Here is a 19,405-nt window from a genome sequence, read left to right on the forward strand (position 1 = left end):
GGCGCAGTCGCGGGGTACGGTGGCGCAGTCGCGGGGTACGGTGGCGCAGTCACGGGGTACGGTGGCGCAGTCGCGGGGTACGGTGGCGCAGTCGCGGGGTACGGTGGCGCAGTCGCGGGGTACGGTGGCGCAGTCGCGGGGTACGGTGGCGCAGTCGCGGGGTACGGTGGCGCAGTCGCGGGGTACGGTGGCGCAGTCGCGGGGTACGGTGGCGCAGTCACGGGGTATACGGTGGCGCAGTCGCAGGGTACGGTGGCGCAGTCGCGGGGTACGGTGGCGCAGTTGCGGGGTACGGTGGGGCAGTCACGGGGTACGGTGGCGCAGTCTGTAGCGCTGTCGCCTCACAGTCAGAAGGTCCTGAGTTTGATTCTCGCCTGGGACACTGTGGGCGCTGTGGTTGTGTTCCCCCCCATATCTTCAGTGCCTACTGCCCAGGTGGGTTATCTCGTCGTAAGGGCCTTTCTCTCTGTGTGGAGTTTGCGTGCTCCCCCAGGGGGTTCCTCCGTATATATAACCCCCCCCACTAAAAACATGCAGAAGATCAGATCGTCATCGTCATCCGACCAGTGACGACAACATCCGAAGTTGGTCCCCGGGCGCTGTACGAGAAAGCGACCACTGCTCCTGGCCTGCCCCCCGGAGGAAAGGACATGCCTGGATGGGTTAAATGCAGAGGACACTTTTCACCGGCCACCGTCAGCATGAGTGTGTTGTGGCCGCATGCATGTATTGTGGTGTTCGTGTGACAATAAAAGACGGGCTTGTCCGTTACGAGAGTTTTTTTGTTGTTGTTTTTTTTCATTCATGCTGGTGTGCGTTTGTGTTTGGGTGCGTCTCCTATCTGTTCTCATGTCAGGCTGCGGCTGCGGCTGGGTTGCAGCCATGCAGCCTGGTAGGGGATCCCTCTTGGTGAGCAACTTCACAGGGGTCCTCACTCTTTCTTCCTATTGAGTTGTTGGGGGATTTTCTTTGCTCTCATTCAAAGGTCATGTGATGTGTTCATTTCCATTCATCATTTTAATTGGTTTCATAATGTGGGTGTTGTGAAGTCATTAAGGGCTATGCAAATTAACAACTTCATTTAATGTACAGAAAGGTTACAGAAATTGCTAATGTGATACATTACAATTGTCTTAAATTGGGCTACACAGTGATACAATTACAAATACAAAGCTATGAATCACTTGGGGAAAAGCCGTGATGATTAAGAAATGATCGTCACAACATTAATGTCACACATCTTCAGGTAATATCAGTTACATACTGCAATGGGAACAATATTTAAACTGTTTGAAATTTGAATTTTAGTGTGAACTTTTGCTTCCCCCTCTCCCCTGTAGATTACATTCATGATTATAATGTTGATAGACTACTGACAGTAAGAGAAACCATACTCAACCCAATGAACTGTTCCTAAAGTTTGGTCTGAGTGCAAGACAACAAATTTCATTCAATCAAAAATCAAATCAACCAAAGTCTACTCTCTGAAATCAGCCAATGTTGATCTGGCAATAATCATTCTTTCTCCTCATTGCCAATCTCCAGCAATAGAAGTCAGCGGTAATTCCTCGTAACGAAGACTGACATCTCGAGAACATAACAAATTATAAACCCTTTATTTGACAGGTCCCTAACAAAATATGAACTACTGTGCACATTACAGTAATTACATTGGTGTTCATATGTAGTTCATATGTAGGACCTGTCAAATCAACAACCAACAAATCTTAAGACTGTTATAGGACTGGATGTTGTACATACGATGTTTTCAGACAAACTCTTATGTCTCACCATTACTGATCTCCAACACGATTGACCCTCGCTGGCTCCGCTCTCTGTTCTTAAAGTTGTGACTACTGTTCACTGTGAACTGAGAAGCCTCAAGCTAATGGCCAATCACAATAAGAGGGAGACTCAGGTGTCAGTGTGTATGTGAATGTGTGTTTACATGTGTGTGCTTGCACCAATGCTTTTTCCTGCCATGCGTGTCGGCTTACGTGTGTGTAGTTACGTGTGTGTAGTGTGTGGCGCCTCAAAACAGCAACATCCTATGTGACGTTATCGCTGATCATATACCTTAAGGTCACTGTGGTTAGAGTCATGAGGAAAAACAGGTCAATAATTAATCAGCCTCATCAATAACTAATGAGCATAATCTGAATGCAAAGCCGCCGGACGTCCCAGTGCCACAAACTCAAAATGCCTAGAACGGACATTCTTCTCTGGCACATTGAACATGGCTTCCACACAAAGGATTGAACATGCTTCCATACAAAGCTTGATAACACCATGAAACACAATTGGCAGACTGCTCTCATTCAATCTTGTGATGGCTGGATAGATTTTCCTTTAACACAAACTTTTCTAGTGTGAGCAAAGGCTTTTTTCTTATTTAACCATGAGCAAAACCTTAATTAACAGTGACCAAGTTGTTCGATGCCTAACCTTAACTTTAACCATAATCTGTCTAAACATATATACCCACATGACAAAATGGTGTCTCCAATTCACAGTATTGTCACATAATCCCTTTGTGGCAGAGACATTAATGCAGAATCTGTGTTCAGATCTGATTTGATAAAATTGTGAAGGCTGAACATTTAGCTGAACATCCAGTGCTGTTTGTTTGAAACACCTCCTTGGCCGTGTTAGGCCTGTGAAATAGTGCTTCTCAACCTGAGGCTCGGGACCCCCACCGAGTAATGAGATGGGGGTCACGAGATGATTTATGGGACATAAACAAAACATATTTTCTATTTTTTGCTTTTTCTTGTGAAATGCTGGAATTCTCTGCCTCAAAGCATTCTTTCCGCAGACTCAATTTATAGACCTGCAATACATCAGGGGGGACTCTTTCTATTCATTTAGGTTCTATGTACTCATCTAAGACAGACCAGAGTGTCCCTCTAAGACAGGGGTGGGCAACTATTTTTCATGGGGGGCCACATGAGAAACCCAGATTGTTGCCGGGGGCCGAACAAATATTGTGATGCCGTAACCCATGGATGGGCAACTTTGATGATAGAGAGGGCCACAAAAAAATGTCCTCGCTACCAGATTTTGCTGAGAGCCAAACGGCGCCAGCGCGAAGAATTTGGGGCATTTGAAGCCAGGTTTAGAGGAATAACTAATTTTAAATTAACAGTTGTGATGTCATTATTCAGTCTTAACCACCAATATTTGATCCTTTTCTCACTCACTCCTATGTCACCACCTGCTCTCCCTGCAGGGCTTGAAATTAACTTTTTTGACCACCTGCCAATATGGCTGCTAGATTTTAAAGTTACCAGCCAATTAGAATTTCCACTAGCCGAAATGTTTTTCTTGAAATAAACCAGAATATGAGTGGGTTAATTTAAGCATAAGTATCAGTAAGTGGCCCGGGATTCTCAAAGCCTGTGTTACGGGTCACACAAACAAAAATGCACTCTTGAAGCTAAATAAATCCAAAACCAACAAGTTAATTATTTAAATTTCTACTTCAATGTAGAACAGTCATTTCTTACACATGAGATTACTTTTAGCCTTTTAGTCATAAAGATTATTGAAAGATATTCCATATTCCAGACTGAAATGCTATAACAGAAGTGGAGTATTGGCCAGAATGACATGAACATTTGGACACTTATTCAGCGGGTATCTTGCATGTTGCGTTCAGGTGCACTGTAAAAAATGCAATTCCATCGAGGGCCACACAGGGGGCGCGGCCGTATTTTGCCCATGTGTGCTCTAAGATGTATCTCCTCCAGCTCTTCTATGTCCTGATCTAAGACAGGCCAGAGTATCCCTCCAGCTCCACAGTAAGTGGCCCTCTGTGTGTGAGATTACAGCGCTATCCTTTTACGTGTCACGTTAACTATTCAGGAGTCTGGTCACGTTTCCGGGGGCGCTTCGTCTCGTGATGCGGAGATCTTGTTCTCAGTCTTTAAGTTCACAGCCTGGACTCAAAACAAATCTGTCCATGTTGTTGCTCTACCACCAAATTAGTTATTAGGCTGTATCAACGGAAATTATAGCTTTGAATCAGGAGAATTAAAAAAGTATATATCTTGCCCATGGAAGAAGGCAAGGCCAACCTTTTGGATACAGATACAACTAAAGACATCTTAAAAGAATTTAAAAGTTATTCATTCTATATTGACAGTGTCGACACCTAGAATTGTACACGTTCATGACAGGCTAATAAAATAGACATTTAGGTTTTGTTCAGTGACAAATAAGAATTAGAATCTAATCACCATCAAGTACATTAAGGCTAAGGCGACTATCCAGAAACCTACTATATAGGGACTGATATACTATGTACAAAGGGCCTGGTATACTATGTACAATTAACTGTACATTGCTCATAGACACATGCATCCATACAGCACTATGCTGTTTTCAGTGGTTATGGGGAGACAATCTGCTTTGAAAACTTGTTGAAAACACGTCTAACTTGCCGGTTACCACAGAACTGAGCACAATAACACATTTCATTGTTTGATGAAGCAGTTTGTGGGAATCAAACATGTTTGATGAGACTCTATGAGCAGAAGAAGCAGCTGTGTACCCCATTGGCATATTTTCACTCTTGCACTCTCCGTTATTAACCCCGCCATTCCTGTGGGAGCATCTTACTGGCTGCTGAGTTCGATGGGAGGAAATCTCTCCATATAATCTGCATTCCACATAGCCTGGACTCCATCCAGTCACAGTGTGCGTATTCCCGCCGTCAAGCGAAAACCTTGTATCTCCCAATTTTCAGGAACTAAAAAAAAAAACAGCTTTGTTTTCCGATTGGCCCATGCATTCAAGGGGTCAGTAGAATTTTCTCAACCCATAGAGGAGCATTTCATCCTAAAAGTAAAACGTGAAAATGACCAGAACTGGAGGTATGAGGTTTTCAAACGAAGATATGAGCAATGCAGAAGGGATGCGAGGAAGAACAGGAGAATGTGAGACACACAGATTAAAAAGAAATAGATCATATTAATGAGGTTTAGACCTTCAGATCATTAGGAAATAGCATACTGTACATAAACAGGAGCCCAAGAACATAGGAGTGATGTGAGTTATTAAATGTTGAGCTTAATTTGCAGATTAAAGTGAGCATATTGTGCCTGGGTCATACCCTGAATGCCCGGTCAGAATCTGTGTTAAGAGATAATTATAAGTCCTAGGCATTTGTTCACACTGTCTGGGGCCTCGTCACGCCTTTGATGAAGATAATGGTTTTGAGTGGGAGGCAATTAGAACCTGACAGGCAGCTCAAAGCACTGCTTGTTTGTCAAGGGCAGGGAGGGCCTGTGAATAGAATAGAAAGGCAAATACAGCCAGACAAAAACAGAAAAAGATGAGAAATTCTGTAAAAGCCTGTCTGTGACACAAGTGTTTAGAGATGTCATTTAAAATGTGTTTTTTCCAGCTTACGGTCATAAGCTTTAAGGTCTCTGCTACAGTAAGTGAACTGTGTCCAGGTAAGAGCAGTCAGGAATGTTGAGGCTTTTAGGTGAAGTCACTGAGTGACAGCGAGCAGACTTGAGGCGATACAGGGATTTCCTTGCAAGCAAACATGTAATGTTCCATAATTACACTTCAAACAGACCGTCGATCTCATGCTTTGACTGCTGTGTTCAGTGCAGCTTAGCCACTGGAGTAGCCGGACTTCTTTGAAAAACATGAAAAACAGCCCTACAACAAGATATCGCACATTTCTCCAACTAAGACCATCATTTTAGATATTGCACAGATGCTCTACACCAAAATATTGCATAAATGCCCTGCATAAGTACTTAAGTACTGCATAAGTACTGCATAAGTACCTAAGTACGGCCCTAAGTACTGCATAAGTACCTAAGAACTGCATAAGTACCTAAGTACTGCATAGAAAGTTGTAACTATAGATATGGTAAATATAACATACATGCCCTGCAAGATATTCCACATTTCTCCCACTAAAGACCGTAATGTTAATTGCACAGATGCCCTAGGGGGACACAGGAGGACAGGGGACACAGGAGGACAGAGGGGGACAGGTCTGATGGAGTAACCTGAAACTGAGCGTGCAAAATGTCTATGTATGTGCTACATAGTAATGTAATGCCCAGATACAAGAGATGGTGATGAAGCTGGTGGCGATGAACATGATGTAGAGGCCGAACAGCAGGCGGTCGATGACCAGCCCGATGTTGTACCATTCCTCCGAGCTCTGCGTCCCCTTTTCTTGTTTCTCCATCTGGAGGCGGATGGCCAACAGATCCCTAGTCAGCTTGCTGAGCGCCTGCATCACTGGATCCAGAGGGGGTATCTCTGGAGGCGGACTGCTGGAGATGTTCCGAAGGTCCACTGCTGAGATGGAGATGTGAGGCTCCTCAGGAGGTGTGATGCTGACCTTTTTCACTGGGTGTAAGGAAGAACAGATTGAATTTGTCAGATTGTGTGACACCTTTTGTCAAATGCTATAGGCTACTTTTGGGAATGTAAAGTGTAGATAAAGTGTAGCATAAGCATGCCCTATCAAATATTTTAATAAAAGATAACAACCTTCTTGGGCTGCACAATTAATCGAAATATTAAAGAAATCACAATATGGCCAAGTGCAATATCCAAAGTGTGTGTGTGTGTGTGTGTGTGTGTGTGTGTGTGTGTGTGTGTGTGTGTGTGTGTGTGTGTGTGTCTTGATTGCATTGTTGGAGTCAGGTGTGTGGGAGTCAGAGCTCAGTCACCACAGCTGCCATCTATTGTCTAATCATGTGCCTCTTCATATATAGAACTGGCCATATTTTAACCTCAGTTGACCATAGTCAGTACTCAGCCACTCCCTGCACTTTGATCCTGTCTTGCCTTAGCCATGGAGCTAATACCTGCTCCCCTGTCCACCCGCCCGCCTGCTCACTCGCTCCCTCCCTCCCACCCCTCATCTGCCACGCCTGCTCTGCCTGGCCGACTCTTGAATTTGTCCATCTGTCTCAGTCTGTCTCTGCCTTTGAGTCCATCCTAACCCTCCAATCCTAACACCTGCATGAAGCATTGGGGCACTACAGAGATTCCCCATTCCCCATGTTCTCCAGATGTAAGGGAACATGCTTGTTTGCTACTCCCCCCCCCCCCCCCCCCCCCAGTGAAAATGAAATGCAAAAATTACCATTCAATTTCCCACTAAAATCATATTTCATACGGCTATATCTGTCAATATAATCGCAATATGATTTTCCATTTTAATATTTTGTATATCGTGCAGCCCCACAACCTTCAACCAAACACCTATTTGCATGCTACATCAATTCTCACAAGCCACTTCACTGGAGAAGATCCTATATGTACAGAACTTGAATAGTCATTTCCATTCATATCAACATTCCTGGATGGTCGGAGTGGCAGCCACTTCTACATGAACCATTGGACTAACTATTAGTCTTAGTCTATTAGTAGTAACAGTAGTAGTACCTGTACAAATAGTATAGTAGTAGTACTAGTAGTATACGTAATTGTTAGTTAGTTTAATTAGTAGTAAAATTATTATTATTATTGTTGTTGTTGTTGTTGTTGTTGTTGTTATTATTATTGTTATTACAGTATCATCATTATTACTTACCTCTATCAGATGAGTTGATGTTGACGGTGACTCGCTGGCTCCTTGCTTGGGGAGGGAGGCACACGAGACGAGCCAGATACTGCAGCACAAGGATGCTCAGCCACTGAGGCACGGCACCGGAATGGCCCGAACTCAACTGGATATTGGTGATAAACACCGTCTCCAACAGGCTGGCTACCATCAGAGCAAGACTGATGGAGAAGAACACGTCTACAGGAGAGAAAAGGAAGGCAGAGTAAAAAACAAATCTGTTGTACAGTATGCTGCTTATGCTGCTATGCTGTTACAGTGGCAGATTGGAGTTTTAATTATACAAATATCAGAGGCAAAAAATGTATTATTTGAAATAATAGCTACTTGGATATTCTGAGATTTTCAGAGCAGTTAGCTAACTGGAAAACTGGAATGGCAATCATACATAATACAACAATACATTCATAAATGATACGCTTCTCAAAAAGGTCAGTTTTGAGAAGAGATTTAAAAGAGTCGACACTGTCCGCTGCTCTGACTGCGGGAGGTAGGTTGTTCCAAATACGAGGAGCAGCAGAGGAAAAGGCTCTGTCTCCCACAGACAGTGCGGAGCCTTTTTTTGGTTGGAGCCAGAAGTCAGTGGCTGGAGGATCGAAGGGAACGAGAGGGACAGGAGCGGAGGAGTTCTGTGAGGTATTTTGGAGCAGAGTCGTGCAGGGACTTGAAGGTGAGGAGCATTACTTAATAGGTTATCCTGTATGGTACAGGAACCCAGTGAAGGTCTGTAAGGATTGGGGTGATGTGGTGTCGGAAGGGGGAGGAAGTCAGGAGACAAGCAGCAGAGTTTTCTACCAGTTGCAGTTTGTTAAGGAGACATGAAGGGAGGCAAGTGAGGAGTGCATTGCAATATAGTCCAACCTTGAAATGGCGAAAGCATGGATAAGACATGGTGCATCAGCACAGTTGAGATCCGGGCGGATCCGGGCTATGTTTCTGTCTGCTTACACCCACATGAATAAAGGTTCAAACATTTCAACACAGCAAACGAATCCACTAATATCACAGGTCCCACTCACTGATGAGGGGCGCCGTCTCCCCGGTGGAGGGCAGCAGGTCGTTCATGATGAGCAGGAAGACCGTGTAGCCCAGGATCAGGGTCATCTTGAAGGCAGAGCGGTCCACGTTCTGCGGAGGCAGCAGGAAGCTGAACAGATCCACTGTGATCAGGAAGCAGCTGGGGATCAGCAGGTTCACCACATACAGGATCGGCCTGCGCCGGATAGCCACCTCATCAAGACAAACGGGTACAAGGCCTTAAAGTTTGATTCCCAATTGGGGCATGGCTGATGTGTCTTTGCCTCTGGACTCAGACACAAATTGAGATCACCCAGTTAGATTTACTTCTTCTGCTAAAGCACACTGGAACAATATGTAATATATTTACTGTAATAAGTCATAAAATGACCCATGATGAAGTTGACATACTGGCTTGTGCGACAACAATGATACCGCGTAGCGCGCACGATTCCTAGTAATGTAAAAATGTCTCTTTGAAACGACAGTAGATATCAACAACCTTTTAACAAATTTTATGAGATAGATCTGTAGAAAAGAATGTGTGGTGATTAGTCGAACTGTGTAGGAGGAAATGTTATAAATGTGTGCTTACCATGTACTTCACTTCATAGTAGCTTCCACCATCTAACAAGAGGACAGATGGCTGTCCGTCGATGTCGAGGAGCTCCCACTCCCCGTTGGTCTGCATCACTTGTCTCGATGATGCCAAAATTTCCTCTGGTTTTTCGCCCATGACCATCCTAACGTCTGTACCTGAAATGACATTAATAATAACACAGCTTAGAATTATTATATAGATGCCAGATTTGTGCTGATGTGTTTGCTCTGATACGTACCAGAAAAGTTTGGACAGACACACCTGATCGAATGTGTTATGTTTAGCATGATCTTAAAGCCATTGTAATCTAAAGTCTTTATGCTTGAATGCTTAGATGCAATTTCTTTCCAAAGCCTTTTCTTTCACATCAAGGCAAATGGCGGCTACTTCTATCTATCCATCTATCCATCTATCCATCTATCTATCTATCTATCTATCTATCTATCTATCTATCTATCTATCTATCTATCTATCTATCTATCTATCCATCCTCACCATAGTGGATGTAGGCTCCGAATGTCATAGTACAGTGTTGGGTGTCGAAAGGGAAAGTGTAGATCTCTAGTCTGCAGGAGGTGGTTGCTCTGACCGGCTGGTCGTTGAACACTCTACCCTTGTTGTCCAAGTAAACATAGGGAGTTTTGGGAGAATTGTCCTCATCCATACTATAACAGAATAGAATAGAAGATTTTATTTGCACATCAATTTTTTTTCTTCCAAATCTTAAAAAGAGAGGAAAAAGAAGCCAAGTCATACACAGACTCATCTCCTCATCATTACTGTAATGATCAATTACAGTAACTAATTAAACTGTAACACTTTCTCATAAATATTCATAATGCTTTATAACAATAATCATAACACATTATAAATGATTTTATAATGACTTAGGTCAAGTATTATAGTACTTCATAATTGCTGGTGACTCACTGACATTTAGTGAAGGATAGTATATTATCATTCTCATAGTTGTAATAAATTATAATCAGTTTTATAATGCATTATAATCATTGTTATAATACATTATAATATAATTTTAAGTGGTCATTGTATGCTTTAAGTAAAGTAAAGTGTATTGTATGTATTGCATGCTGTGTAGCACTGCAGCATTGCATTGTGTTGTGTTGTGTTATGGATGACACGCACATGGTCACTTTTTGGCTCCAATCTGCCTTTATTTGAACAGTACTGGGTGGTTTGGCACAGCTTCACTTTCTGCATGACACGCCCCTACAGTCTCAGAGCAGAGGATGCTGCTTATTTTCTCACAATTTTGAAACCTCATTTTATATACTTGGTGATATTTTTAATCGTTCCAATTTGGCTGTGTGGTTAATAACCATGGACTGTATATATTTAATAACACATTCTATGGTGTGACAAACTCAAAACATATTTATTTTGGGTTTGCAGGGACTTTAAAGCCCAGTTTACACCAGTGATTTGCAACAAGACAAAAGCATTTTGCAGTGTAAACTGGCCCGTCTCTTCTCCACTCCAGCCGGCTGATGGCGTCGCCAGCACTTCAGCTTGTCAAGTCGCGCGGGCTGGTTGCAAGTAGTTGCAAGTTGCAGCCAGTGTCATCATGAATCTTTGGTCTAAACTGGGCTTAACACTCATTGAACTTACAACTCAGAGATGTGGACGTCGGGGACCCACACCTTCTCTCGAGGGAAGGAGACTCTCCAGGTCCCACATTCCTCCTCATCCCAACTCAGCCCCTCTATATTCCACTCCTACACAGAACAGCAATGTAACAGCAGTCAGTACGCAGCATAACACACCTTTAAAACCTTAAATAAAACCGTCTGAGAAGTTTAGTCTAAACTTAGGCTATAGTGTGTCTTCCTCATAGTTTCAGTATTGTTTAATTCCAAAAGGCTATATTTTAGGAGGAAAATAACAGTTACCTGATGTTGATTAGAGAATCTGTCTCGCTCTTTTTTGGGGGGTGGGGGTCTTAAGTTGGACAGTAACTTCAATAAAAATCCAATCAGCTTTACTTTGAAGCTGCCAGTCATTTTCAAAGACGAGGTCTCTACATGTATATAGACTGTATATTTTTTTAAATGTTGGATGCTTATTTTGGAATGAAAAAAATATTTTCAATCAATTCATTTAATCATTTATTGGGGGGGACAATATATTTTGAAGACTGGGAGACTTACAAGATTCTGCCATATGAAAGTCGTAAGGGTTTGCGCTTTTTCGTCCTAAAGATGAGAGGGAGACACATTTTGATGTTTATTGGTGAAGCCATGATCAAAGAATTGGAAATGAAATCAACTGAATTCAAACATGATTCATTTTATATAGAGACATAGATGTGAACTCACCACTCCTAAAATTCCCACCAGGGTGAAAGAGACAGTAACATTAAGTATGGTTGCAAAGTTTTTCACAGGCCGCAACAGTTTTTTCGGGAACAGATCCTTCTCCAGTGCGTCAAACAGGGATTCAGGAGTTGGGCTGCTGCAGTTCAACGCTGCTGCAAAACCTGAGAATAAGAAGGAGGAATAGAAAAGAACAAATATTTCATACCTCAAATAATGCTAACACTTTATAATAACTTTCATTTATAAGCCATTCACAAGCACTTAGTCAATGATGAATTAAACATTAATTAATTATTACTTATGGGAGTTACACCCCACCCTCAGCCAGGAAGGATGACCTCACTGATGACATCATCACTGATGACATCATACATCACATCATTAGGTAATTAGGGCAATTACCTAATTAAAAAATCCGGCTCCATCAGGTCACCCGCACGGGTGCTCATTACACTTCCTGAAAGTTTCAGCGCAATCGCACGTAGCTGTGGCCAGACAAAATTCTGCTCACAGACAGAAACTTCTCATTCTTATTAGTATACTAGCGGACCCGTGGGGACCCCTCTGTGAGTTAGGCCCCCCTGGTCTGGAACATGACATCATCACTGATGACATCATCACTGGCACCACTCACATCATTAGGTAATTAGGGTCAGGTCACCCGCACAGGTGCTCTTTACACCCTCTGAAAGTTTCAGCCCGATCGCACGTAAAACGGCACAGCCGTGGCCGGCCGAAATTCTGCTCATAGTCCATAATTAGTACTCATATTAGTTCTGATCTGAATTATAAGCAAGAAATAAAAAAATACCTTGTACTGTAAGTCATTTGTAAAGGATTAATTCAGTGCTGCACTGCAGTGACAGCAATGACAATTTATTGTCCACTTTTGTTTACATGACAACGTGGCATTCAACATGCCTTGCTATGCATGTGGTGATATGTGGCCTGGGGAATATAATAAGGGGAGAGTATGGAGGCTAGGTGGAACCATTACAGCAGCAGATTTGCTGAAAGAGCAGCTGGCAGTATAGAATGACTAGGAGAAAAGCATTGCAACGTGCCCTTAGGGCATCTACTCTGCATGAAACTATAGGGATTATGCCACATTCTGTACTGTAGAGTCCTGTATTTTTGCCATACACTAGTATTGTTCCACCCAGTCTCACATGACTGCCAACATGAACTGCAGTGACCATGTTGAATATTGTATACACTGCTTATGTGGGCATGGCATGGTAAACATTGTTATAAAAACATATCTACTGTATGCATCAATAATGATTACCAACTATACCACAATGTGCAACATGGCCTCGCGGCAATTTGTGTTGGCAGTCACGAAACGAATCTATACATTCGTGTTCGTGGACACAATTTTGCTTCCCCCCCCCCGTCAAATGAATACGACCTACGTCTCTGGCTCTTACTGGTTAAGGATCGTTCGATATTTAGGTGAGGTGGGGTGGCGTGAAAAAAGGTGGAGGGCTTTTTGATTTTATACTGTACTGGGGAGGGCAAGTTATTTTATTTTGAGATGGGAGGGGGAATATGAAGTTTTTTTATTTTCTGTTTTGCATTTGTTTTGCATGATTGTGTTTTGCTATGGCTTAAGTTTTATATCCACCCACGCCCACGCAAATGGTTTATCCCTATTATCAAACTTGATTGTGCTGCTAGTAGCAGCCGAAGAGGTGCGTCATGCTTGCTGAAGATATGCTGGCTATTACCATGTGCACCTGGAGGACATCCATAGTTAATGCTTAATAAGCATAACAGTTAACTAATGTGTCTACTAATCATTTACTAATGGTGTTCATTTATGCATTATTCGATTAGGGTTATTTAATGCTTAGCTAAGGGTTAGTGACCCTTATTGTAGAGTGTTGCCGTTTTCGGAATATGATGATCACATTTCTGTCAATTCAGATTCTGACAGTGAGTTTGGGGAAGAGGATGAAATTGACCCTTTTAGCACAAAAAATGAATACTTGTATTGATAAAATTGTGATCTATGGCTAAATTGTAAATATTAACCATGGTGTCTATATTGCTTGTATAATTGAGATAAAGTCAACAACTAAGTCTTTTTTTTTTTTTTTTACATAAATTGTTATGGCTGTATTGTTTAAAAAAAACAATTATTTATGAATATATTTATAGCCTAGATTATTTAGAACATAGTAACACATCATTTATAAAACACAAGTAAATAATCAGTTAAAACTATTACAACTTGTATATAGGTTTTCATAGGTCAAAGTATAAATACGAGCACCAGCTGATGTTTTACAAATCACAAGATTTGTATTCCTTGCTTATAATTCATATATAAATGTTCAACTAATATGAGTACTAATGATGGACTAATAAGATTCTAACATCTAGGCCTATATTATAAGTAATAAGTAAATTGTGTTTAATTCATCATTAACTAACTGCTTGTGAATGGCTTATAAATGAAAGTTATTCAATACCAGTTCAGGTTACATTTACACCATTTGTAACATGGAAGTGTGTTAATTTATTGAGCAAATAGCCAGAGTAGAATAGAGTCGCTTTCAGACAGTACAGTACAGCACTATCATCTTATAAAATTGACAAGTGGGCTATCTCTGTTCTCTGCCTGTTCTCTGTTCTCTGTTTTTCACTTTTTGTCCCACTGATGGTGTCATAGGCATTGTGACATCACTGATGATGTCATCAGTGATGTCATAAGACTGATGTCATCAGCGATGTCATAAGAGCAGGTGATGTCAAAATCACCTTATGACATCACTGATGATGTCATAGAAAGGCCATGAGCGAGGCCACGCAGCAGCTGAGCTGCGGGCGAGGCCACAGAGCGGCCGAGCTGCGTATGCGAGCTGCAGGGCGGGATGCCTAGTTTTCTTAAACTTTTATACTTTTGCTATATTTGTTCATGTGTATCACGTAGGGATGTCACGATATATCGTCCCACGATATATCGCGATATCAAAACGTGACAATATCTATCGTTGAGATTAAATCTCATATCACAAGAAGAAAAAGAAGCTGAACATGGTGGCACTGATCTGCATGCATGCTCACTCTCCTTTTCATTGCTTTGTTTAAACAGACGAGGGACGTTACAGACACGTTAGCGTGGAGGATGCCCCCTGAACTTACATATCGATCGCAAAAAAATATTGTTAAAATATCGTATCGTTATCGTGAACCCAATATCGTGTATCGTATCGTATCGTGAACTGAGTGTATCGTGACACCCCTAGTACTGGTGAAGCTTCCCCTGTCAGGTGAAAAGAAGCGGCTGGCAACTGCCCATGTCTCGGAGGAAGCATGGAGCCAGTTTCGGCTCTCCCCAGATCGGCAGAGGGTGGAGCAGCAACCAGGATAAATAAATTAAAATTAGCACTAATGGGGGATAAAAATGGGATAAAAAAAATCTGGGAAAAAAAACAAAAAAACAACCCTGAATCGATTAATTGACAAATTGTTTTCAGGATATTTGGCTCATATTTCAGCTGTACAGGAGCATAAATACCCAGGGCCGCTGGAAGTCACTTTAAGCAGGGGGTGCTGGGAGGAAGGGACTCTCGCCCAAAAAAGAATTTGATGGGGTTTTTTTACATTTTTTTGCCATATTTAGAGGAATATCTCATTTTAAATTAACATTAGGATACTGTTGTGATGTAATTATTCAGTATTTTCTCCTTTTCTCACTCATTCAGAGCAAAGAGGGATATATATAGCATGATGATGATAATGCTCTATATCTCCCTATTTGCTCTGAATACACCAGTTATCATGACACAGACTTAACATGATAGAAATATTATCAGCAAACTTAATGACTAGACTAATTATTCTGATCTGAATGGCATATATCAAGAAACATTGACTCCTCTCTTTGCTGTATAGTGGGAGATGCATTTTTGAGTAGGCTATTAAAATAGCATGTCAAGTTCACATTTCTTTATTGCCAGATTAAACAATTCGTATTGGTTGTTGGTTGGTTCACCACAACATGTGCGTGCATGCGCGCTTCTTCTTCTTCTCTAGCCTACAAGCATGTAACTTCCTTGATTGTTATTGTTGATAATTCTATTTAAATAGGCTACATTTTCATTTCCCGAAACATTCTTAAACAAAAAAGGAACATAGTGCACTGCAAAATATTTTTAATTACATTTGTAATTTCTTTTTCTTTCTTTTTTTTATCTAGGGGGTGCTGCAGCACCTGCAGCACCCCTACTTCCCGCGGCCCTGTAAATACCTGAAAAGCCTCTTAAACTACCAACTTGCTTTTCACAGAATATCTTCCTTCTCATTTTGCTCATTTTTGGGGATCTTCTGCCTTACCGTGAAGCAGCATCAGCCAGATGAAGAAGAGCTTGGCTGCTTTATTCGTCTCCGTCATATTGTCAGTCTCTGCTCAACAATCTTTCAGGATGAATCCCTCTGATTCAAAAGCAAAGAAGAAAAGAGCATCACCAGTCTGCTGATTGTCACCACAAGAATCTCCCAGCAATGAACTTGAATATCCACGACTGAATTTAGAGGCTAATATATATATTAGCCATCATATATATGTGATGCTACACTATCCACATCATAACTCCCACTGAAACCACTTCCTATCCATATCCTTATCCATATCCTTGAGGTCTAAACCGCAGAGCTCCACTCCATCTGACGGATGTGTTTACCTAAAGTGTTAGGCACGCACAATTTTAGAAGACAGACAAAACAGAAGGTAGAAAGACACACAGACGCTGACAGGGTGTCAAGATCGGACACCCACTCTTATATTGTTAAGGCTTAGCAGCAGCCTGGCCCGTGACATCTGTAACAACCCAGTCTCATCCCATGGCATACAAATAAAATAAGAGAAGATATACTTTAATCCCACACATGGGAAATTTTAGCCTGCTAAACCATCCGGTCACGTGAACTCACATTTGTGTCCCGTTCTACGAGACAGTCTGGCCTCTGCCCCCGGGGGGTGGGCGCTTTCAGAAATGACAAAGTGCACGGGCCAATCAGGGACCTGCCTCGTAGTTGACATCATAACCGGCCAATCAGGAACGCCGCTGGCAAAACAGTAATGGCTGCCTCCGTGGCTCTCCGGCTGGAGCAGTAAAGTCAACGTTCGTCGAGTTTAAACAGCCATAAGTGCAGTTATTGCAGAAATAGACTCAATAACAACAATTAAACAAGAACAGGAGTATGGACTGCAGGAGTATGCAACAGTGGAGTTTCTTGGCGGAAAATATGTTTTCGCTGTTCTTCTGATTTGGATTTGATTGGATCTGACGCTGATTGGCTGAAGGACCGGCTACTTCCACCCACTGAAATGACTGTGCACAGCATGGAGTCCAGACGGATCCACAAAATGAAACAATGTGAGTCCAGGGAACCGGATTTCAAAATATGTGCAATGTGTATGCCTATAAGTCAATGCATGCAGTTGAAACACAGAGGTATCTGCTCTCTGGTATTTCCAGATTGTAGTGTGGATCGTTCATTGCAACAATTAACCTGATTCTCATGTATTACTGCTTGACATATTATTGTTTATGCTATTGCCCTGGTTTTAAAGCTTTTTTTTTTTTTTTTTATCTTCGGAGGGTACCAAAAATGAGCAAAGCTTTTTTGAAATGTATTCTGTGATCAGGCACATGTTCACATGCTATGCTATGCTATGCTATAAGGACGGCACGGATAAGGACGGCATGGTGGCTCAGTGGTTAGCACTGTTGCCTCACAGCAAGAAGGTCCCAGGTTCGAACCCCGGTCCGTCCCAGGTCCTTTCTGTGTGGAGTTTGCATGTTCTCCCCGTGTTCGTGTGGGTTTTCTCCGGGTGCTCCGGTTTCCTCCCACCATCAAATACATGTATGTTAGGGTTAACACTCCTGTCAGTGCCCCTGACCAAGGCAATGGCAAAAGAACTGGAGTTGGTCCCCGGGCGCTGCACTGCAGCTGCCCACTGCTCCTAGCTCTAGGAAGGTTCCTACTCTCTCGTAACGGACAAGCCCGTCTTTTATTGTCACACGAACACCACAATACATGCATGCGGCCACAACACACTCATGCTGACGGTGGCCGGTGAAAAGTGTCCTCTGCATTTAACCCATCCAGGCATGTCCTTTCCTCCGAGGGGCAGGCCAGGAGCAGTGGTCGCTTTCTCGTACATCGCCCGGGGACCAACTTCGGATGTTGTCGTCACTGGTCGGATGACGATGACGATCTGATCTTCTGCATGTTTTTAGTGGGGGGGTTATATACGGAGGAACCCCCTGGGGGGTACGGGGAGAACATGCAAACTCCACACAGAGAGAAAGGCCCTTACGACGAGATAACCCACCTGGGCAGTAGGCACTGAGGATATGGGGGGGAACACAACCACAGCGCTCACAGTGTCCCAGGCGAGAATCGAACTCAGGACCTTCTAACTGTGAGGCGACAGCGTTACCGACTGCGCCACCGTACCCCTAGTACGTACCGTACCTCCTAGTAGAGGATGGGTCAAATGCAGAGGATGAATTTCCCCATGGGGATAAATAAAGGATAACTTAAAGCTTAAACTTAATGCTTCGATAACTCAATATCAGCAAATCTGATTGGCACAATAAAAAGTGTCATTTATGTAACAAGCAGCTTCATTGGAAGACACATGACACAGAAAAAATTATGATGTAGTTGTGGTTGTTTGTTTTTTGACTCTGGAGTTGCAAGTGGCCTTATATATAGCATGGGTTTAATAGGGACGTTTACCCTCTACGTAAATAGATCGCTTTAATATCCATTTACAATCAATGTTGAATTGAAAGTAATAAAGTTAGCTTATTATTCAGCAGAAAGTGCCTCTTGGTGGCATGATAGAGGTTTGAAAGACCGCTCCATGTTTTTATCCTCGTACAACAACACTAGACAAAACTGTCCAGGGTCTCAGGGATAAAACAACGCTAGACAAAACTGTCCAGGGTCTCAGGAATAAAACAATGCTAGACAAAACTGTCCAGGGTCTCAGGGATAAAATGTGAATTTCCATCATCCATCATCAGGGACATTGACACAGCTGCTATTTTGACGGCTCACTGTGTGACAAGCCCTCCCTCTCTGTCGCTGACTCACAGGGAGAACATCTAACCATCTTCTTTGATTGCACATGCGGTGTTACCTCAGCAAAATTACTTTCTAATCAGCAATAATCACTGTGTTATGGTGAATCATAGTTTCAACTCACACAGCCAGACATGTGGTGGAAGGGGAAAACACATGAAAATGAAAAAAAATAAGATATATTTGAGTTGGCCTTGAGTATTGAGTGAGGGGAATAATTTAGATGGTAGGAAATATGAGATGATAATGGTAAATTCCATGATGAGAGCAACCAATTTTCTTATACATACTGTAGAAGCTGCATCTGCCTTTTTCCCCCTGTTATCAAGAGATCGAAGGGGAACTTAGGTAAGAAAATGAAAGATACAAAAGGAGAGGAGAGAAGAACAAGAGATGAGACGAGGGAGGAGAAGAGATGAGAGAAGAGAGGAGTGAAATCGAGCAGGGCATGTTCAGGCAACAAGTTCTCCCATTTTAAATAGTTTACAGTTTTTCAAAAGCATCTACCAGAACAGACATCATTATCCATTGCTTATAATGAACCAGGGCCGACTTAAGTCCATTTAAAGTGACTGGAACATTGAGCATCCTCGTGCTAAGTGTAAACCAGGACATGTTGACTTTCAGTCTGCTGTTTTTCTTTGCCAGGCACTTATCATGTTGTGTTGAAGAAGTTTCTGCATCTGAACTCTGGTTGGGGGGCGGTGGGGGTGGGGGGGTTAAACTGATAGTTTACTG

At 42.4% G+C, this 19,405-nt stretch overlaps 1 protein-coding gene across 2 annotated transcripts; it reads right to left on the bottom strand.

Moving 5' to 3' along the window:
- Positions 1-5,313: 5,313 nt before the first annotated feature.
- On the bottom strand, positions 5,314-16,078 carry LOC310789677 (5-hydroxytryptamine receptor 3A-like). 2 transcript variants are annotated; one of them, XM_083651336.1, is made up of 9 exons: positions 15,905-16,078; positions 11,561-11,721; positions 11,393-11,437; positions 10,854-10,960; positions 9,720-9,889; positions 9,219-9,379; positions 8,626-8,734; positions 7,577-7,786; positions 5,314-6,381 (listed from the first exon to the last, which is right to left on the bottom strand). In XM_083651336.1, exons 1-9 carry the CDS (start codon positions 15,960-15,962, stop codon positions 6,056-6,058), a joined length of 1,347 nt encoding a protein of 448 aa, XP_083507462.1. In that variant the 5' UTR covers positions 15,963-16,078; the 3' UTR covers positions 5,314-6,055. The 2 variants fall into 2 exon arrangements, with proteins under 2 accessions (XP_083507462.1, XP_083507461.1); XM_083651335.1 differs by having other exon boundaries at positions 8,626-8,836.
- Between the last annotated feature and the right edge of the window lie 3,327 nt (positions 16,079-19,405).

The sequence above is a fragment of the Poromitra crassiceps genome, assembly GCF_964638095.1.
Source record: "Poromitra crassiceps genome assembly, chromosome: 15".
In the NCBI taxonomy this organism is placed as follows: domain Eukaryota; kingdom Metazoa; phylum Chordata; class Actinopteri; order Beryciformes; family Melamphaidae; genus Poromitra; species Poromitra crassiceps.